We start from the raw sequence: 23,063 nt of genomic DNA, 5'->3' as shown, positions 1-23,063 counted from the left end.
CAGCAATGGGGGCCTGTTCTGCAAAAATCGAGGTTATTACTACCCTTAAAATAAATAAAATCGCTATTTAAAACACTATTGAGTGCTTACTTTGTGTCAGACATTGTGCTAATAGCTATAGGCACATAGCTTATTTAATACTCATGATATCTCTATGAGATAAGTACAATTATTATGCTCATTTTACAGAGATTTTGTGAGATTAAATATTTTGTCCAAAGGACAGAAATCTGAAAGTTCTGTTAGACTTCAAGTTCCTGACTCAACCTACCTCATCGTCTTTATCTTCTGCCCCATATTTCTATAACCCACCCTCTTCCGGTCTCATTGGCCTCCTTTCTATTCCTAGAAATGAGCCAACCTCTCTTTCACCTCAAGATCTTTGCACTGCTGTTTCCTCTGTCAGGTAGGTTCTTCTCCACTGTGTTGCATGGCTTGGTCCTTATGTCAGATGTTCTTCTAAATTAGTTCTCCTTGCCTTACTCTATAACTATAACATTGTAGTACTAGTTACACTCAAACTATTTTTTAATCTCCCCACCGGGTCGCATCCTTAGTACCTCATTCACTGAATGAATAAGTAAAAAAAATAGCCTACCCCTTCTGTTCCTGAAGGTCCCTGTTAATATTGTGTTAGACTAATAGGCTATCTACGTTATCCCCGATAGTCCACTGGAACTATTTAGCAGGACTGCACATTGCCTACTTCACTGTCTTCTCAGTTTCTCAGAAAGTGTTCTGTGGTTCCACGGCAACAGTGGTTTAGCACTGTCTAGATGTCTCAGGGGACAACCAGGACAGCAGCTCCTTGCTCTACCTACTTCGACCTGCAGGGGGCGGTGTGGGTGGAGGCCTCCTTCTGTGCGCGGCTGCGCCGTCGGTGAACCGAGACGCAGAAGTGGGAGGAGTGGAGTAGAGAGGCGGAGCCAGCCGGAAGGGGCGGGGTTGTCCACGAATCCGCGCCCCCCGGGAGGCTTTCCTCCCTCGCCCCGCCCCTTCCCCCGCCCGGGCGGCCATGGCCATTCCCGGCATCCCCTATGAGCGACGGCTTCTCATCATGGCGGACCCAAGAGATAAGGCGCTTCAGGACTACCGCAAGAAGCTGCTGGAGCACAAGGAGATCGACGGTCGTCTCAAGGAGTGTGAGTGCGCCTTTCCTTCCACATAATCCTATGCCTGGACCTGGTCTGTCTCTGACAAAGCAGAGGCCCTTAGCCGAGCCCGGCATCCGAGCTCCAGGGATAGGAAGGCCTCGGTCCAGGGACAAGGCGCTTTGTCATCCGGCCCTGAGCTTGGAAAGCACAGCCTCTTCGGGCGTAGAAACGGCCCAGTCTGGTCCAGGTGACAGGGAGAACATCCCCAGTTCACTAGAGGAGTGGAAAGAAGTGGGCCACGGATGTCTGCCAGGTTGAGTGCAAGGAGGGCGCTGCGCTGTAGGTGAGTCCGGGACCCAGAGAGGAGAGGAGAGGAGACTGGAGTCAAGGAAGCTCAAGCAAGAGAGGAGACTCGAGGTGCTGGCTTGTTATTGGGGTGGAAAGCCAGAGCGGAGCTTAAGAGAGGGGTCCATCGATGGGTGATAATAACCTCCCTTGTCTTTCCTGTTATTTGGATTTGACTCTGTCAGGCACACAGGTTTCTCTTAACCTCCTGAACTAAAAGGGCGCTTACATTTTTTCGTAGTGCGCCTTCACTGAAAAGCCCGAGTGGTTTGATTAAATGGAGAAAGACTATAACCATATAATTCTGTAGATCACTGCACCTGTTGACCTATTTAGGGCCGAAAAGTATAGAGTAGTAAGTAATCCGTGCGGGTAGCCGAAGAGATGAGGGAAAGTCTCTTATCATTCGTTATTTGTAGTCTCAAACCCAGAAGTGTGGTTGTCAATATCTGTTAAGAATGTAACAATGTTATGAATGTGCTTGAACAAGTATGGCCAATCAGGAGAATAAAAAATGGTGCTTTTTCTGTAACATTTCATTTTTAAACCTGTCCTCTACAAACGGCATTATTTCTTTCATGGTTTCATAAAGTGGCTATAAAATATACTAAAGTAAAATAGACTGAGATAAACTTAAGTAAAGTGATACTTAGTGACTTAAATTCACTAAGATTATTGTTTAATTAAAAATGTTCAAATTGTATTATTTCAGTAAGGGAACAATTAAAAGAACTTACCAAGCAGTATGAAAAGTCTGAAAATGATCTGAAGGCCCTACAAAGTGTTGGGCAGGTAGGTAATCAAGTTCGGGGTGTAGGGAATGATGACAATTTGTTTTTTGATTATTGGCCAAAAGTAATGCTTTTTTTTTTTTTTTTAATTTTCCAGATTGTGGGTGAAGTACTTAAGCAACTAACTGAAGAAAAATGTAAGTGGATTGGATTGTTAATTTAAAAAGAAAAAGAGTGGACTCCTTCTTTCCATCATGAACTTTGGAAATGTTCATTGTTTTACTGATAATAATGAAAGTAGATGATATTCTTGCATAGATTTAAGTTTTCTTTCAACTATTGTTTTCTTGGAGAACAGAAATAAAACTCAACCTGCCATCAATGTGGATGTATATATATATTTTTTATATATTTATTTTTCACTTTCTATTTTTCAGTTTATCCTTTCATTTTCTTTCTCTAGTCATTGTTAAAGCTACAAATGGACCAAGATATGTTGTGGGTTGTCGTCGACAGGTAACAGTTTACATTTGTACAGTGCTTTATAATTGATAAAAGTGCTTTCATATACGTTATTTGATTTTTGAGGTGAGTAGGTCAGACATGCCCATAACTCCTAAAGGTGATTTGTTCAGAATAACTAGCAAAACTTGAACTCAAACCATGGACAATGACCTGGTATTCTCTATTTTCTACTCATATCACATTGCCTCAGTTGCTCTACATATTTAGAAATCTAAGAATTTTAGAACTGGTAAATATCTCAGATCATTTTATTTTAAGGTCTTTTTTGAGGAGACTTACACCTTATCAATTACTGATGTTTTATATTTAAACATTTAAAAATGATACTCAAAGACTTTTCTGTAGCCTAAGTTGATTTTGTATGAGTTCATTTAGATTAGAATAGGCAAATTAAAATAACTGCAGATTTCATTTTACCGTCATAAAAAATGGCAACAAATGGCTTTAAATAATTTAGTAGCCTCTGAAGCCAGTTTATGTACTATCCTATTCTTTAGGAGCATCGTTAGAACTTTTTTAAAAAATTGATTGAAAGAGCTTTTTCTGAGTGTCCTATCAGGTTCATGTTTGAAAACGTTGATACAGCAAGACTGTAGAGTAGAATTTAACCCAGGGACTAAATCATATCCCAGCATTTCACCTAGCATATAAGTGGGAAAACATTTCCTAAATCAAAATATTAAATGGCTAGCCTGACAAAGGAGTTTTATCTCCCTTACAAGGCCCTCTGGATTCCAAGAGTTGGTATTTCCAAGATATTTCATGGTTGTATGGGGGGCAAGAGAGTATTTGAAGCTGGAAAATAAGAAAAGCCAGAGTATATATTCTTTATAGATGTAAATGTTGAAATAACTTTGTACTGATTTTTGTTGAGCTCTTTTCAAGTACCTCACTTACCAGCAATTTTATTTAAAGTTTAATCCATTATATTAAACCTAGAATTTTTGCCTATCTCCCCTTCATTTTAATTGGCATTAAATTGTAAACTTACAGTACTTTGCAGAATCCTGTGAAAAGCAGTAATTTGTATGATTCTGAAATTGTATTGGCAAGTAGTTTTTTAAACTATCAAAAAGTAACTTAATTTTGGAAAAGTAATATCCTGAGTATGAGGTGAATCTCTTGGATAGATTCTATCTATAGTCTAATAAGTTACCCTGCCCAAATATGCCAGTAAGTTGTTAGTATGATTCAACCTAATCTATGATGTATTTATCATAATATCCGACATGTAGCAAAAGCATGAATGATTCGATTGCTGGGATTTTTTTGGTTTTGGTTTTAGCATTTTAATAAAAACCTCTAAGAGGATAAAGAATGAGTGCATTTCTCCCTTAATTCCTGTAGTCAAGTAATATGTTCTTCCTCAAAGCTATCGGCTTTAAAATAAATCTAAAGGACATATTACCAGAGTAACACTCTACACCTTAAACTGACACAATGTTATATGCCAAATTCATTTAATAAAAAATAAATAAAAATAGACTTTAAAAGAAAAAAATATATAGGGCATACCTGTAAAGTGCTTTCCTTTCCTTTCCCCAAAATATTCACTTAGATATTTCTGTATAAATATTTAGTATCAATTGCCATAGTGCCTGAATCAAAATAATGAGCAAAACTGTATAAAATAGTAAGCCTTTGGAAGTAAAATTAATACCCATTTCTTTCTTTAAAAATAAGATCTTTTCCACCACAGACTTTGTATATTAGTGATTTCACATTTCACAATTAGATTGCATAACAGGTACTCGTTTAAGGGAAAGAACTTTGAATTACTAATTTTATAAGCCCTTCTGTTGGCATTGTATTTTAATCTGATATTAGTGTTCTCTCTGAAGGGTAAAAGTGATTATTTGGTTTCTAAATACTGTGCTCTTGTTAGAGTATTATTTTCCCTTTTATGTGTTATGTAACACTTTTTGTTTTATAAAATTAGCTTGACAAAAGTAAGCTGAAGCCAGGAACAAGAGTTGCTTTGGATATGACTACACTAACTATCATGAGGTGGGTTTCTTATTCTATTTTATTTTCACAGAGGGAAGATTTTAGCTAAAATGTATGCTTCTTGAGATCAATGAATATCATGCCACTTTTTCCCTTTTACTAATTTCTAACTAATGTATATACATTTTTATAAGATCATTTACAGGTTCTTGCATAAGCAAGTCAATTTATACTCTCTCTGTAGGCTGAGAGAAAATATATCTTGTAAAAGAAAATACGTACCTTATCATTATAGATATTTGCCAAGAGAAGTGGATCCATTGGTCTACAACATGTCTCATGAGGACCCTGGGAATGTTTCTTATTCTGAGATTGGAGGACTATCAGAACAGATTCGGGAATTAAGAGAGGTTGGTAGTATATGCTTTGTTCTCTGATAGTACTGATTTTAAGACACCCAAAGAGAGAAAGAGAATATAAGATTTGTCCAAATAATGGTTACAAAGTATTATATATTTAATATTCTTGCTGAGAAGAGAAAAATAGAACAATTTCTAGCTATGAAAGTAAGTTATCTGTACCTTTAATTTTTTTTTTTAAGATTTTTAAATTTTTTTGAGTAATCTCCACATCCAGTGGGGCTTGAATTCAGAACCCCGAGACCAAGAAAGAGTTGCATGCTTCACCGACTGAGCTAGCCAGGCGCCCCTGTACCTTAAATATTTTATTTTGATAAAGCTGTTTGCTGCCATTCAAGAAAACTATTGGCTTTAGGGGGGCTTAAACCTTTTAAACACTTAGGTGAAGAGTCAAATCAAGATTTCTTCACCTCGTAACACAGATGGCTTCTTAACAATTCTCTTTGAAGCAAATTATATCGCCCTATTTATTTCATCCTAATTTAGGATGGAAATGTTTAGGAATGAATGAGGATAGTTGGTATGGCTTACCTCATCTGATTTAAGCCGTAGCCAGTAGTTCTCATACAGTTCACATAGCATATTAAGTTTTCTGGAACTCCTATTAAAAATAGAGATTCATAGGCCCTCTGCATGATTTCCATGAAGGAGATTGGGGAATGGGACATAGGAATTAGCATTGAAACAAACATTCCAGGTGATTATGAAACCAAATGGTTTTTGGTCATTCTTGAGGAAGCACTCGTGTAATTACAAATAAAAGTCTATTCTTACTTTGTAGTTAAAGAAAGGGCAACAGAGGAACAACAAATGCTTCATGGAACTGAAATCTTGTCTTTTACGGTGATTTGCTGCATCAGCCATAGAAGCAGAAAGTTTCTCTCTCTCTCTCTCTCTCTCTTTCACACACACACACACACACACACACACACTCCACAAAACATATGTACATGTAATAACCTTTTCCATCTGGAGACACTAAGAATATTGACTTCTTATACTTTTTGTTTATTTAATCACACCTGGTGGATACAAGTATTCAATAGAAGCTTATTTCTCAAGTTACTTGTCTATAAAGAGTTTAATGTGGGCAGTCAAACCCTCAATTTTTCTATTCTCGAATCAATCTTAGTAGGACATTAAGAGTGAGTATATGGTTCTTTTTTTTTTTTTTTAGTTTTTTTTTTTTTTTTTTTTCATAATCTCTACACCCATCGTGGGGCTCAAACTCACAACCCCAAGATTAAGAGTCATCTGCTTTCCCAACTGAGCCAGTCAGGTACTCTGAATGTATGGTTCTTCTAAGTCTACTATGACAAAATGCCAACATAAGAAGATTTTATATGCCTTTTCTCCTTTTTTAATTATTTTAATTATTTTTATTTTTTTAAGCCTTTTCTCCTAATGGCGATTTTAACTTTACTAAATTTTCCCATTTTATTATTTTGTGTTACAGTCCCAAATGCAAAATAATTAAGAATTTTTTTGTTTTGTTTTTCTTTTTTGCTTACCTGATTTTTTTGTAGTGTGATTTTTTTTCATTGAGACATAATTTACATTCAGTAAAGTGCATAGATTTTAATTGTACAGTTCACTTTTTAAAAATTTTATTTATTTATTCATGAGAGACACAGAGAGAGGCAGAGAGACAGGCAGAGGGAGAAGCAGGCTTCCTGCAAATAGCCGGATGTGGGACTTGATCCTGGGACCGGGATCATGCCCTAAGTCAAAAGGCAGATGCTCAACCGCTGAGCCACCCAAGCGTTCCTTAAGTGTACAATTCAAATGTGTTTTGACAAATCATATGCCTGTGTAGCAATCACTTGTGAAGTGTATAGTATGTTAAAATAATTACAGACTTAAATTAATTTTTACATAATTAAAGAAAATTTATTAAATCTACCTAAAGAATGACCTCTAATATAAATGGCTTTACGTGAATTACATCTGTGCATATATACCTAACTATGCTGATACTTTACTTAAAGTATTTTTAAGTTTATCAGAATATTTACTGACTTTTTAAGAAACATTCAACTTCTTTTCTAGGTGATAGAATTACCTCTTACAAACCCAGAATTATTCCAGCGTGTAGGAATAATACCTCCAAAAGGCTGTTTGTTATATGGACCACCAGGTTAGTGTTGAATTATATCTGACCTACTAATAAATGAATAAATTAAGGAATAAAAAAGGTGAAAAGTGAATAAATTAAGGAATAAAAAAAGTGAAAAGTGAATAAATTAAGGAATAAAAAAGTGAAAATTTAATGTAGGGTCTTCCAGCCTCCACTTTATTCAAAGTAAGGGAAGAATAGGACATGTGTGTCTACTATTCTCTCAGGTATGCTTAGTCCTCTTATGCCTTATAGAATGTTCATATTAAGATGTTGTATGATTCTAGTGTTGGTCCTGTGTGGTTCACCAACCTCTGGCTGTCCCTGAAATGTTTTCAGGGAATCTGCAAGGTTAAACCTTAATTTGAAATACTAAGATGTTAGTTGCCATTTTCACTGTGTTGACTTCTATGCTGATGGTGCAAAAGCAGCATGGGTAAAACTGTTCCTGCCATAGCATTAGTCAGGTCAGTGGCATGAAATGGCACAAGTAGTCATTGTGTTATTGACTGCTCATATTTGCAATATTAAAAAAATATATATGAGTTTAACTTTTAGGTGTCCTTGATGAAGCATTAAAAATTGTTTTTATGAAATCCTGATCTTTGAATAATGTCTTAAATTCTATGTATTGAAATGGAAAATATATGTAAGTGCTTCTGTTACATACTGAATAGTATAGTTATCACTGGGAAAAGCACTGGTATGTTATTTGAGTTGCCAGCTGAATTAGCTGCTTTTCATGGAATATCATTTTTACTTGAAAACATAATTTATGGACATTCTGTCGTTGTCAGACTGGTTTTTGATTATTCGGATATTGCTTATCTGGCAAATTTTTCAAAAATGAATGAGGGGCACCTGAGTGGCTTTGTTAGTTAGGTATCTAACTCTTCATTTTGGCTTCGGTTGTGATCTCGGAGTCCTGGGTTTGAAAGTCCCACGTCAGGCTCCATTCTCAGTGTTGAGTCGGCTTGAGTTCTCTCTCCCTCTGTCCCTCCTACTCATGCAATCACACACACTCTTTCTCTAAAATAAATAAGTAAATCTTTAAAAAAAATGAAGTTAGCCTACTATGTTAAAATAACTGACACCATCTGTAGCCAATGGTAGAATTTAAGCTTTCAAGTGAAAATTAGGTTTTCAAAACTTATATCTGACAGGGGTTTTTTTTTGTTGTTTTTCCTTTTTTAAGAAAAAAAACACACGTGGGGAGGAGTTGGAAGGGCAGGCAGATGGAGAGGGAGAGAATTTTAAACAGGCTCCATGCTTCAGCATGGAACCTGACACCTCCAGTTCATGACCCTGGGATCATGACCTGAGCTGAAATCAAGAGGACACTTGATGGACACTTAACCAACTGAGCCACCCAGGCACCCCCATCTGGGATTTTCTGATGTTAATACTTAAAAAAGGAGATGAGATTGGTGATATTAATAAATGTGACCTTTACATATTGTATAATGAAAAATGCCAGCTCGAAGATTTTCATGACTCATGAACCAGTAGCTTCCAAATAACCAATAGTTGTTGTTACAATATCATGCATAGGTAAAAGACATATTCATTATGCAGGATAGACCAATGGATTATTGTGTAACAGGCTTCTCTTGTAGGGTCTGTAAATAGGGGTTGATATATTTTTGAAGTAAGTATTCAGTATTAGAAGGGATTTTTTTTTTTAAGATTTTATTTTTTCATGAGAAAACAGAGAGAGGCAGAGACTTGGGCAGGGAGAGAAGCAGGTTCCCTGCGGGGAACCCGATGCGGGACTCGATCCCAGAACTCTGGGATCATGCTCTGAGCTGAAGGCAGAGCCCTGAGCCAAAGGCAGACACTCAACCACTGAGCCACCTACGTGTCTCTAAAAGGGATATTTTGAATAAAATTTAAGATTTTAATATTGTAAGTAGAAGGGTTTTCAAATTTTATTTTTATTTTTTTTTTTTAAATTTTTTTTATTTATTTATGAGAGAGAGAGAGAGAGAGAGAGAGGCAGAGACACAGGCAGAGGGAGAAGCAGGCTCCATGCACCGGGAGCCCGACGTGGGATTCGATCCCGGGTCTCCAGGATCGCGCCCTGGGCCAAAGGCAGGCGCCAAACCGCTGCGCCACCCAGGGATCCCCGGGTTTTCAAATTTTAAATGGAAATTCTCTTTACGATTTAGCTTTCATTTGCAAAATTTACTATCCAGAGAAGTAAAAGGCTTTTGAGAGTTTGTTTAGTTTCCATCTACTTAGGACTTCTTTTGTTATTTTAGGTACAGGAAAAACACTCTTGGCTCGAGCTGTTGCTAGCCAGCTAGACTGCAATTTCTTAAAGGTAAAGGGAAGGTTCTTTTTGTAACTGTTGAAATTAAATTTTATTTGAATTGTCTTATGTTTACCTAAATGTTTTTCCTTTAATCAGGTTGTATCTAGTTCTATTGTAGACAAGTACATTGGTGAAAGTGCTCGTTTGATCAGAGAAATGTTTAATTATGCCAGGGATCACCAACCATGCATTATTTTTATGGATGAAATAGATGCTATTGGTAAGAATAACACCTTTTAAAATTTATTTTGAACTTTTTAAAAAAGTCTTAGGAAATTTTTAAAATTCTGAAGGAGTTCTTCTCCCCTTCTAATAGCAGTCTGTGTGGAAGTAACAAAATGGATGTTACTTTATTTTTCTTTTTTTTGAACGTTACTTTGAAAAAATTCTTAAGAAAGCTTAACCAATTTTAGTTTGATATTGACAAAATTGAGTAATGTCATAACAAAATCAATTCTAAGTTTGTCAGTATATGTCTTACTATTCATTTTTTATCTTAATGTTTTTAACTGCTGACACTATTATTTTGTCTTCTTAAATGATGGTTGTAGAGGGAAGAGTTTCCATATCATTTTTTCCATATCATTATTTTAGGTGGTCGTCGGTTTTCTGAGGGTACTTCAGCTGATAGAGAGATTCAGAGAACTTTAATGGAGGTAATATTTGGTAAAGGAGGTTTAAAAAGAAGTCAGTGTGTATTAAATGAAAACATTGGATATTTGAAAGTCAAAATGTGTACGATGGTTTGTTGGGCTTTTTTAAGCTTTTATTTATTTGAGAGAGAACATAAGCAGGGAGAACATCAGGATGATGGAGAGGGAGAAGCAGACTCCTTGCTGAGCAGGGATCCCAATGCAGGGCTAGATCCCTGGGATTATGACCTGAGCCACTCAGGTGCCCCTGTGCAATGGTTTAAATGAAGAACACACTTAAGGGGCACTGGGTTGCTCAGTCAGTTGAGCATCCAACTCTTGATTTCCACTCTGTTCATGATCTCAGGATTATGGGATCAATCCTCTGAGTTGGACTCCACACTCAGTGGGGAGTTGGCTTGAGATTCTTTCCCTCCGCCCCTCCCCGTGCTCACAGGCTCTGTCCGAAATAAATGAATAAATCTTAAAAAAAATACACCTAAATATAAAATTTGAAAATGTCAGGAATAAACACATTTCACTACCACAATCTCTAGTAAGAAAATGTCTCCTGGAAAGTAATAGGAATATTACAAAATTCTATATGATGTACAGCTCTACTACTCCATGTGTTTTGAGCAGACCAGCCATTCAGATATTTAAATTGTATATTCGGGGCACCTGAACAGTTCAGCGGTTAGGCATCTGCCTTTGACTCAGGGCATGATCCTGAGTCCAAGATCAGGCTCCCCTTGAGGAGCCTTCTACAGAGTGAAGCTAAGTAGTATAGGTAACACAATGTCAAATTGTATCTTAGTAGGGGTATTTGAAAGGGATTTTTCATAAATTACAATCTGTTCAGAATATATATATATAGTATTTTCAAATTAGCTATACCTCCTGGAAACCTTAAATTGAGGTGTTTTGAAAGAACATAGATACTAGTCTTATTCACGTAACATATTATGTTATCATAATATGTTAACTAGCTATCAGATATTTTGGAAAAGAAATACACATTGTTAAGCTAGCTATATTTTAAAAGATTTGTTGAATGCTGTTAGATTTTTCAATATTTATTCAAGAACACTTGGAATTGAAGGAAATATGTTTAATGTTTTGGTATTTCTTTGTATAGTGCAATTATTTGAAAAGATATTTAATAGATTAATTATCAAATATGTGGAAATGTCATCAAATTTGTGGAATGTAAATTTTATGTCTGACATACCATAATACTGTATATATTAGACTTTTTTAATAATGTTTTTGAAAATACAAAAAAATTTGAATGTTGGAAATCAGATCCACATAGTTTCATTTTATAATACTTGACTAAATGGAAGCCTTCAGATTTATTAAAACTTTTTGGTAGCAATAAGAAGGTACATAGTTAAATTATCTTAGAACTTCAAGGCTGGGATCTATCCCTTTATATAAGAAAAAAAAGTCCATTGAAGTTTGCACAGTATTTGTAGACAATGTATTTTATAATATTAGCATATAGAATTGTGTACTTTATATTTTTTAATGATTGAAATGTTTTGTAAATATCAATGATTTTTATTTACAAATATATTAGTTACTGAATCAAATGGATGGGTTTGATACTCTACATAGAGTTAAAATGATCATGGCTACAAACAGACCAGATACACTGGATCCTGCTTTGCTTCGTCCAGGAAGATTAGATAGAAAAATACGTGAGTTAAAGTTCTTTATCTGCTGTGTATTCTCTTTGTCTATGTCCATTTTCTTTCCATATCTCTACTCACCCCCTACTTTATTTAAAAAACAAAAAACCTGACTGCAAAAGAATTTCTTATGATTTTTCATTTTCAGATATTGATTTGCCAAACGAACAAGCAAGATTAGATATATTGAAAATCCATGCAGGTCCCATTACAAAGCATGGTGAAATAGGTAAGGAAATAACTTATTTTATGTATATTTACATTTGGTAAATGAAGCAAAATGCTATTAGATATTGCTGATAGTCTACCAAATCTGGTTTTAAATTCGGCAAACATGGAGATCTTAAATTCAACTAATATTTATTGAACATTTTTTGTTAGGAACTGTTCTAAGTGCTGGAAACATAGCAATGAACAAAACAGACAAATTCCTGCCTTACAGAACTTACATTCTTGTCAGGCAAGACAGACAAAGTCAGAAAATTTATAGTACATTAGATTATGATATGTGCTATGGAGAAAAATAAAGCAAGGGAGATAGGTAATGCGAGGAGCCAGAATGAATATATACATCTTTAAATGGAGGTGAGGTGGGGGAAGCAGAGGGAAGCCTTACCAAGAAGGTGATATGGTGATTTTTAAGCAATGACCTGTAAAGGTGAAGGAAGTAGGTATAGATATTTGGGGAAAATGATGCAAAGGGAACAGCAAGAGAAAGACCTTGAAGCAGGTGTATATATGGTTGGAACATTTCAGGAGTAGCAAAGATGCCAAGGTGTCTGTGGCAGAGTAAGCAGGACAATGGTAGCAAATGAAATCATAGAAGTGATGGGAATCAGATTGTGTGGAGCCTTATTTAGATCATTGTGTAAGAACTCTGGCTTTTATTTTATTTTATTTATTTTTATTTTTATTTTATTTTATTTTATTTTATTTTATTTTTTTATTTTATTTTATTTTATTTTATTTTATTTTATTTTATTTTATTTTATTTATTTTATTTTATTTTATTTTCCTTGGAGGATTGTGAACAGAGGGATGAAATGATCTTACCTTTTGTTATTTTTAACTTTGTAGTGTAGAAAATTAGAAATACAAGTGGAGATAAGAGTATAATGAACTTCTAACCTTACTTAGGTTACCCATCCCCCACCTAGCTTTAATAATTATTAATTTTTGGCCAATCTTGCTTCATCTGTAATCTCTTCCACTTACCTTCCTTCTGGATTTTTAGGAAACAAATCCCAGGCATTGTATAATTTCATCCGTAAATATTTTGAAATTGATTTATGTTAAATAAGATCATTCTAGTTGCATGTAGAGGAACAAGGATAGAAACAAGAGGATAAGTTAGGAGGATATTCCAATAATCAGATAAAAGATGGTAGTGTGATCCAAGGTGGTAAGAGAATCTTAAAATGATGAGATTCTGGACATATTTTGGAAATAGAGATTGCAGGGCTTGCTAATGAATCAGATGTGGAGTGTGAGCTAAAGAGAAGAACCAGGGAAGACTTAGGTTTTTGACTCATGCAACTGGAAAAATGGAGTTGTCATCATTTAAAATGGGAGAAGACTGGAAAGATTAGGTTTTAAAGGGAGAGTAAGGAGTTTGGTTCTGAATATATTAAAGCTGAGATGCCAATTAGATAAACTAAATGAAGATGTTAATTGATAATTCTATATGCATCTATGGTTTATTGCAGTGGTCTAATGCTGGTGATATAACTGTGGATAATAGCATAAGATTATTTTTAAAGTCTTGAGATTAGATGAGATTTCTGAAGAGGTAAATATGGATAGAGAAGAGGTTCAAAAACTGAGCTAATTCCAATATTAAGAAGTTGAGAGAAAGAACCATCAAAGGAGACTAAGAAGCTATAGTCACATAGGGGAATTAAACCAGGAGCTCGTATGTCCTGGAAGATAAATGAAGAAATTGGGCAGCATGGGTGGCTCAGCGGTTTAGCGCCGCCTTCAGCCCAGGGCCCCATCCTGGAGACCCGGATTGAGTCCCACGTCGGGCTCCCTGCATGGAGCCTGCTTCTCCCTCTGCCTGTGTCTCTGCCCCTCTCTCTCTCTCTGTGTCTCTCATGAATAAAAAAATAAAATCTTAAAAAAAAAAAAAAGATAAATGAAGAAATTGTTACAAGGAGGGAGTAATTCCCTGTTAAATGCTGTGTCAGATAGACATCTGAGAATGAACCTTTAGATTTACTATGTGGAGGTTATTGGTGACCTTATCAAAACAATTTTTCGGAGTGCTGAAAGAGCCTACCTCAAATGGATTTCAGGAGATTGTGGCAGAGGCATGGAGTTCAGACATTTCTTTCAAGGAGTTCTGCAGCAAAGGGAGAAGAAAAGAAATGTAGCTGCAGTGGAGGTGGAGATGAAGATTTGGAAGAGCTTTCTTTAAGATGAAAGAATTTACAACACTTTTTTAATGCTAATGATCTGGATGAGAGAGTGAAATTTGATAATGCACTTTCCTTGAAGAGAGTTTGGCCCATTATACCAAAGTCCCAAAATTCAAGCCAAATTTTATCTTACATAACCAAAAACTCACCTTTACAACTAATTTTTTTTAAAGATTTTATTTATTTATTCATGAGAGACAGGCAGAGACACAGGCAGAGGGAGAAGGAGAAGCAGGCTCCATGCAGGAAGCCCGATGTGGGACTCTATCCTGGGACTCCAGGATCACGCCCTGAGCCAAAGGCAAATGCTCAACTGCTGAGCCGCCCAGGCATTCCCGAATGTGTTTATTTTCTCAGTGAAATAGGAAGCAAGTTCAGAGTGAGAGATGGGAAAGTACTGTTAGACATTTGAAGATGGGAGAAGTTATAAAATAGTTATCTTCAGAAGTGAGAGAGTGGACTCTAAGATAGTTAGCAAACCATTGCTGTGGGTCAAATTCTATCTGCCTTCTCTTTTTGTAAATAAAGTTTTATTGTAACGTGGCCACTCCAATTTGTTTATGTATTGCCTGTGACTGGTTTCCCACTACAACAGCAGAAATGAATAGTTTTGACAGAGACCACATGGCCTACAAAGCCTAAGATATTTACTGTCTGGCCCATTACAGAAAATTTGCTGACTCCTGGATGAGGGGTTGTTATACTATTGTAGTATAATTGCCAGGCAGCTTTACAAACCCTTAAATGTTAATGGTCCAAAAAAAAATTACAAATAGTTGATTATTGCCTGCTACTAACTTTCTCATTGTTTATGTGAAAATAGTTTTGAGCTGGAAAGACTGAGCTAAACTAGGGATGCCAATTTATAGGTTTCTTTAATACTGTGCTCTTGCTAGGTGCCAAATGCTGTGCTAACTGTGGGAATCCCTGCTCTCGGGAAGCTTACATGAACTTGAACCTGAATCAGAATTAATGAGTATCTGTCTGATTTCAAATAGAGATTGACATATTCTCTGTGGCCTGACAAAGGGTATATCTCATCAGAATTACCCTGTAGGGATACCTAGATGGCTCAGCGGTTGAGCGCCTGCCTTCGGCCCAGAGCATGATCCTGAAGTCCCAGGATCGAGTCCCACATCAGGCTCCCTGCATGGAGCCTGCTTCGCTCTCTGCCTATGTCTCTGCCTCTGTGTGTGTGTGTGTGTGTGTGTGTGTGTCTTTAATGTATAAATTTTTTTAAAAAATTACACTGTAGTAGCCCATGCTGTGTCTTATTTTTATCCTTACTCTATCAAGTCCATAACTGCTATTCCAAGCCAACAGCTCCTCATTTCAAGTCTGATGTGGATAAAAAGGTCACTTAACCATTACTGTTATCATAGATCACCTGGAGCTTGCATTGGAACCAGAAAAGGTAGCCATTTAAAAATGGTTGTTTAAAAATATATGATAAAAAAATGATGAAAATGATTTCTGATGACCATTTAAATTAAATATTTGGTTACAGTTTTTATAAGAGACATGGTTTCACAGATATCTCAAGTTCACATGTATGTAACTGTTTTGCTTCATAGAAACAGGTTAAGATGCTTTCAGATCTTGATATTTCTTGATTTTAGAGTTTAAGTAGTATATGTATTTCTACTTAGTGCTGGCTTACTTAACAGAAGTATAAGTTTTGGTCGTTAATATTGTGGAGGACTTGCTAAATAATGTGGAGGAATGTTAATAGAGATGATGCCTAATATTCAAAGCAAGCTCTGCAGTTAAATTTTCCATATAGGCATAAGTTAGAAAAAGTCTAAATTTTTTTAAAACTAATTTCCAAAAAAAAAAAAAAAAACCTAATTTCCAGTATTTTTTCCTAAACAGATTATGAAGCAATTGTGAAGCTTTCAGATGGCTTTAATGGAGCAGACCTGAGAAATGTTTGTACTGAAGCAGGTATGAGTTTTTACTATTGATTTTGTTTAATTTGCTAAAAACATGTTTGGGTTTATCCAAAAGCAGAGCCTGGCCTTTGCAAAGTTTTGGGTGCTTGGTTTTTTGGGGAATTGATTCTAAGAAGCAGGAGAGAACAGGCAAGTGAGTTGGAAAGAAGCAAAGCTATTATAAGGGTGTACCATTAAGGCAGATGCTATAGACGTGGGATTCGATTTGATGAGACCTCAGAGAAACATACAGAATGCCTCCTAGGATTACCTGGCTGATATGGAGACTGGAGCATTTATTTCCCAGCTCTCATCCCCCATGAGAATTTGCCCTTGGAGATGTTAACTCCTTTTTACTTCTGGATGCCTTAGGGCAGAATGTGGAAAGACATTCATGTGATAGCATACTCGCCCCCTGAAGTAAATCTGCCACATTTGTGGCTGAAATCATACTGGGCCAGTAACAGAAGTAATCTGCTGCAAAATGGAAAACATCTTTTCTGATTCTAGTCTGTTAACAATGAGTGTTGCAAGATGGATTTAAATGTTTTTTAATTAATTTTTAAAATTTTTAAAAAATATTTTATTTATTTATTCATGAGAGACTGAGAGAGGCAGAGACATAGGAAGAGGGAGGAGAAGCAGGCTCCATGCAGAAAGCCCGATGTGGTTCTTGATCCCAGGACTCTGGGTTCACACCCTGAGCCAAAGGCAGACACTCAGCCGCTAAGCCACCAAGACGTCCCTCCCAATTTTTATTTATTTATTTATTTTATTTATTTGAGAGAGAGGGTCTGTGAGAGAGAACAAGCAGGAGGAGGGGCAGAGGGAGAGGGAGAATTAGACTCCCTACTGAGCAGAGATCCTAATGTGGGACTCTATTCCAGGAGTAGGAGCTGAGCTGAAGGCAGATACTTAACTGAGCCACCCAGGTACCCTGCAAGATTGATTTATGAATTTTGTGATCATGCAACTTGTGTAAAATGTAATCACTTTTAATATAATTTTCTTTGTGCATTGTGTAATCCTATTTTTTATTTTATTTCTGGTACCAAGTAGCTTTAAAACCATAGCTAGAGTCATTTAGTCTTTGTCCTCCACACAATCTTTTTTTTTTTTAAAGACTTTATTTATTCATAGACACAGAGAGAGAGAGAGAGAGAGAGAGGCAGAGACACAGGCAGAGGGAAAAGCAGGCTCCATACAGGAAGCCTGACGTGGGACTCGATCCCAGGTCTCCAGGATCACACCCGGACCACAGGCGGCGCTAAACCACTGCGCCACCGGGGATGCCCCACACAATCTTAAAATTAAAAAAATGAGGGGGGCCTGGGTCACTTAGATAAATGTCTGATTCTTGATCTCAACTCAGGTCCTGATCTCAAGGTTGAGTTTACTATAATAATAAAAAAAAATTTAAATTATTTTTTGCTGTTTTTATAGTTACTGACTTTCATAGGTTGCAGGTGAGTAGTTTTAAAGTATTATAATATGTGATTTCCTCTTGTTTTCGTATCACCGGTAGCTTTGTTTTAACATTTCTGGTAAATTAAACAGTATTAAAAGAGGTTGCTGAGACATGACTTCTTCATAGGATTGTCTTCATGGGTTGCTCAGACATGACTTCTTCATAGGATTATCTTCATGGATCTATTGTGACTCAATATCTGGATTAAAAATTTGCAGGTCTAGAAACTCAGTACAGATCAGAGTAAATCATGCTCACAAAGGCAAATATACGAAAAATGTTAAGTGGTAAACTTGCATATGGCTTGAACTACTTGGAGTAATTTACAACATTCTCTTTCCAAAATCTTCACTGGACCAAATTACTATTAGAATATTGTTGTGGGGGCAGCCCGGGTGGCTCAGCGGTTTCGTGCCGCCTGCAGCCCAGGGCCTGATCCTGGAGACCCGGGATTGAGTCCCGTGTCGGGCTCCCTGCATGTGTCTCTGCCTCACTCTCTCTCTCTCTCTCTCTCATGAATAAATAAAATCTTAAAAAAATATATATTGTTGTGGTAAAATAAAAAAGCAATGTCATAATCCTAAAGGTTGATAACATCAAATTATGATACTTTTTTTTTTACATTTTTCAGTTTTTTTGAGAAATAATTGATACATATCACCATATAAGTCTGTAGCTACTGTATGATGGTTAGATTTACATATATTGTGTAAATGATCACAGTAGTTTGGCTAGTATTTATCTTCTCATGTAGATACAATTAGAAAAAAGGAAAAATAGTTTCTCCTTGTGATAATAACTCTTCGGATTTACTCTCTTTCCTATATATCATATAGCAGTATTAGCTATGGTCATCATATTGTAAATCCCTGGTATATATTTATCTTATAAATAGAAGTTTGTACCTCACATATTTTTTGAAAATTATTTTTAGCTGGGGTACCTGGCTGGCTGTGTCAGTAGAGCATACAACTCTTGATCTCTGGGTCATGAGCTCAAGCCTCACATTGGATGTAGAGCTTACTTTATTTTTTTTTTTTATTTTTTTTTTTATGAGAGTCACAGAGAGAGAGAAAGAGGGGCAAAGACACAGGCAGAGGGAGAAGCAGGCTCCATGCACCGGGAGCCCGACGTGGGATTCGATCCCGGGTCTCCAGGATCGCGCCCTGGGCCAAAGGCAGGCGCCAAACCGCTGCGCCACCCAGGGATCCCTAGAGCTTACTTTAAAAAAAATTATTGTTAGCCATTTCCAGTAAAGAGCTGTAACGTCTGTGTGGATTACAATTTTAGAGACAGAGAGAGAGAGAGAGAGAGAGGCACAGACACAGGCAGAGGGAGAAGCAGGCTCCATGCAGGGAGCCCGACATGGGACTCGATCCCTGGTCTCCAAGATCACACCCTAGGTCAAAGGCAGCACTAAACCACTGTGCCACCTGGGCTGCCCACAATTTTAGCTTTTTAAATGGCCTGGGACACTCATATTTGGAGACACTGAAATTCTCTGGTTTTCTTTTTATTAGACTTCAAGCTTTTTTGCTAACATCTTCCTGTAATTTAAAATAAACTTGATTCAGTTATAGTTATCTTTCCCATTCAAATCCTGAGATGATTATCCTTTTTGGATTAGAATGTATCTCAGATTCAGTCATCCACTAAACAATGATTTGGAAATAGTTGTATGTACAGAGTTTGGAAAAATAACCTACTTTAGTTGTAGCTTTCAAAACAAGGTTTTAAAACTTCATTATTAAAAAACTAGAAATTTCCATTCATCTGATTTTTCAGTATAACATAGAGTGACTATTTCTAAGACTATATAGAAATCTTGAAAGATAAAAGTAACCCTTGAAATCTTCTATTCCATTGATTGCATGCATGTACATGAAAAGTTAATATAAGCAGATCTTCAAACGAAAATATCAGTAGGATTCATTTAATTAGCAGATACTGATAACTTACTAGTTTTAGCTTATAATGAAATTAGGATTGTCTCAAAATCTTGGACCCCATATCCATGATATATGTAATGTTTAAAAACATGCACATGCGTAAGTTATTGTTTTGTCAAGTAACTTGTTGATAACTTGAAAGTTTTCAAGTTTGTGATGCTTGACTATGAAAGTTGCATAAAATCCCAATTTGTACATAATTAACATAAATTTTAATATGTGAATAATGGCACTGGCTTTTTTTTTTTTTTTTAAGATTTTCTTATTTATTTGTGAAAGATACAGAGCGAGCAGAGACATAGGCAGAGGGAGAAGCAGGCTCCATGCAGGCAGCCTGATTTGGGACTTGATCTTGGGGTCTCCATGATCACAACCTGAGCTGAAGGCTAAAGCTCAACCACTGAGCCACCTAGGCATCCCTAGCACTGGCTTTTTGATAAAAAGCCTAGTGTTGGCTTTCTTTTATTCCTATTATCTAAGCTTTTGAATATTAACAAGGAAAGGCTATCAGAATTACTGGAGGTGTTTTGTGTTCCTAAACCATATATGTGTTCCCTCCTTCCAGGCAGTTGTTGTCTTAGGGTTAAGAAACTACTACTTAAAATATGTTTTGTTGATAGTTGAGTTTTTGTTTTGCTTTTTTCAGAATGTCATTGGATACAGGGACTGAGCGAGCTAGATTTTAAATATCCAGATAGTTGCCTCATTGTGGTTTAGCTTTTGGTTTGGAAAATAATGCTTATTATAGTTAAGAAATTAAGTGAACAATGATGCTTGTTTTTAACAAATTAGAACTACTGGCTCAGGGGTGCCTGGCTGGCTCAGTCAGTTTAGCATTTGTCTTTGGCTTAGGTCCTGGAGTCCTGGGATTGAGCCCCACAGGAATCAAGCCCCACAATGGGCTTGCTGCTCTGCAGGGAGTCTGATTCTCCCTCTGCCCCTCACCTCACTCATGCTCTCATTCTCTCTCTCAAATATAAATAAGTAAATAAATAAATAAATAAATAAATAAAAATTTTTAAAAACCAGCAACTACTGGCTCAGAAGTAGTACATTTAGGCTTCTTCACATTTACTCCATAGAATTACTTAGTTTTCCTAAAAAACGTTTTTTTTGAGATCTAATTGACTAATAAGATTATGTTGATTTCAGGTGAACAGCATAATTATTTGATACTTGTTTTTGTTATGAAGTGACCACTAATCTAGTTAACATCCATCACCACATGTAGTTAGCGATATTTTTCTCTTGTGTTGAGGACTTTTAAGATCTACTCTCAACAATTTTCAAATATACAATACAGTATTATTAAGTCTAGTCATCATGCTGTATATTTCATCCCCAGGACTTATTTTATAATTGGAAATTTGTGCCTTTTGACTACCTTCACCCATTTTGCCTACCCCCCCCCCCTTAGTTTTCTTCAAATAAACAAATTATTCACATACTATATACAGCAGTGATGTTGTTTTATTCTTCACAGGTATGTTTGCAATTCGTGCTGATCATGATTTTGTAGTACAGGAAGACTTCATGAAAGCAGTCAGAAAAGTGGCTGATTCTAAGAAGCTAGAGTCTAAATTGGACTACAAACCTGTGTAATTTACTGGGAGGTTTTTGATGGTTGCATGACAGATACTGGCTTAATGTAAAACTAAAGTTAAGGAAAATAATGTATGTATTGGTAATGATCTCATTAAAAACTTACTAATAAAAATAAGTATGAATAACATTAAAAATTAGTAATTCAGTAATTCTACTTTTAAGATTGATAAAGAAATTTGTATGTTTGTTAATGTTGCATTTATTGCAGCAAAAGTTTTAAGAGTATGTTGAAGCTTTTCGTATTTGCTGTGTGAGCATTTTGTAAAACATTGAAAGTAGTTTGAAATAGTACAAGAGAGCATTTCTTATGACTTATTTTATATCATTTGTTTTCCTCATCCTAAAAAGTTGAATAAAATGTTTGATTCAGTTCTCCTACACATATTTTTGTCTTTTTTAAAAGTACATTTATTATGGTTCTTTAGTTTCTTTAGTACATAAACTATTTAATAACCAAAATGAGTTGCATTCAGATCACAGGCTTTTGAATTTTAAAACTGTACCCACACTCAGTGTTCCTAAGAGCATCTTGTTACATAAAGCATAGACATGTGTGTCTAAATCGATAATGAAAGGTCTTTACTCTTCACCTATTATGATTAGGCTGTGTGATAGTGAATTGAACAAGTACATGCTTATCCATAACTTTTTTTTTTTTTTAGATTATGATTAAAAGTAATATTTGCTAACAAATGTGACTTGGTTTTCTTGATTTATGTGAGATGGTTGTTCCCTTTTTATAATGTTAAGGTCTGGAGCCTCTTCCCAAAAAAAGTCACACATTCATACACACAATTATGCATATACTAAAGTGAAAGGAGATTTATTATTTCTCAAGCTCACCCATTGACTCTGTAGGTATCTATGGATACCAAGCTAAGAGTGTCTGATGTAGGGGATGTTGATGTCAGAAATGTTCAAAGCAAAAGTTCTGTTACCTACACACAATTCTTTCTATATCATGTGGAATTAAAGCTTTAACAAATTAAAATAGGAAGTCATCATTTGACTTCAATTGAGATTTTGTTAAAGGTGCTGTTTCAAAAAAGCCAATTTGACTTCAGTTTCATAAACACTAAAGAATGTACCATATTTGATGTGGGTAGTTACACAGTCACTCTTTAAACTTACTTGTGGAGTATTGTGGGTCTTATTATAACTTTAAAAGGTAGAGAACAGTTTAAATAGTGGTAGAAAAATGGAGTACTCAAGCTAGCCATTTAATACTCAAGTTATTGACCAGTTCTATTTCTACATTTTGGCAGTGTGTTTCATAAATGTGACAATATAAAAATAATAGGATGTTTGTCAAGGGGGTCCAGGTCAAACATCCATGTGATTCTTTTAACTTTATTCATTGTAATTTGCAATTTAGTTTGACTTCTTATCTTTCTACTTAGGTGGTGGTGTTTTGTTTTTTAAAGAATCAGTTTGGTTTACAAATCTTGAAAGTTTAAGTGTGGATTCTTCTTCTAAGTTTAATTTTCCTCATCCGTTTAAAAATAAAAAGGATAATAGTATCTTCTTAAGCCCAGAGAAAGTATCCTATACCTTATTTCTATTTACAATATATTAACAGACTCAAACTTTAAAAGATACTGAAAGCCCTATAGTTTATTAACATAATTATATTAATATTTCAACATAAACTTAGAATGAAAGAGAGCTTCCTTCAGTATGATGTGTAATTTACTGAGTGAACCCATAAGTTGTTTCTATTTCTTAGGATTTTTATTTCCATTGTTTCTTGAGATTTTCTAGTTGTCATATTCCCAAGTATTCTTAAAAGTCCGTTTCAGTTTGCTTAAAAGTGATGGGTTCATTTTCTGTGTAGCATAACCTAGTTTTAAGATGAACTCCTCATTTATTACTCTTT

General features: G+C 35.8%; 1 protein-coding gene across 1 annotated transcript; it reads left to right on the top strand.

Annotated features, from left to right (window-relative positions):
• Positions 1-1,006: 1,006 nt before the first annotated feature.
• PSMC6 (proteasome 26S subunit, ATPase 6) lies at positions 1,007-21,567 on the top strand. Its single transcript, XM_055304204.1, has 14 exons — positions 1,007-1,142; positions 2,152-2,231; positions 2,328-2,367; positions 2,634-2,686; positions 4,635-4,702; positions 4,938-5,052; positions 7,111-7,198; positions 9,439-9,500; positions 9,588-9,711; positions 10,086-10,147; positions 11,706-11,826; positions 11,966-12,046; positions 16,107-16,178; positions 21,066-21,567. The coding sequence occupies exons 1-14, from the start codon at positions 1,016-1,018 to the stop codon at positions 21,182-21,184; spliced, it is 1,212 nt and encodes a 403-aa protein (XP_055160179.1). The 5' UTR covers positions 1,007-1,015; the 3' UTR covers positions 21,185-21,567.
• Positions 21,568-23,063: the final 1,496 nt, after the last annotated feature.

Source organism: Nyctereutes procyonoides, unplaced genomic scaffold, assembly GCF_905146905.1.
Source record: "Nyctereutes procyonoides isolate TBG_1078 unplaced genomic scaffold, NYPRO_anot_genome, whole genome shotgun sequence".
Lineage (NCBI taxonomy): Eukaryota > Metazoa > Chordata > Mammalia > Carnivora > Canidae > Nyctereutes > Nyctereutes procyonoides.
This window is presented reverse-complemented; position numbering and strand designations above follow the sequence as displayed.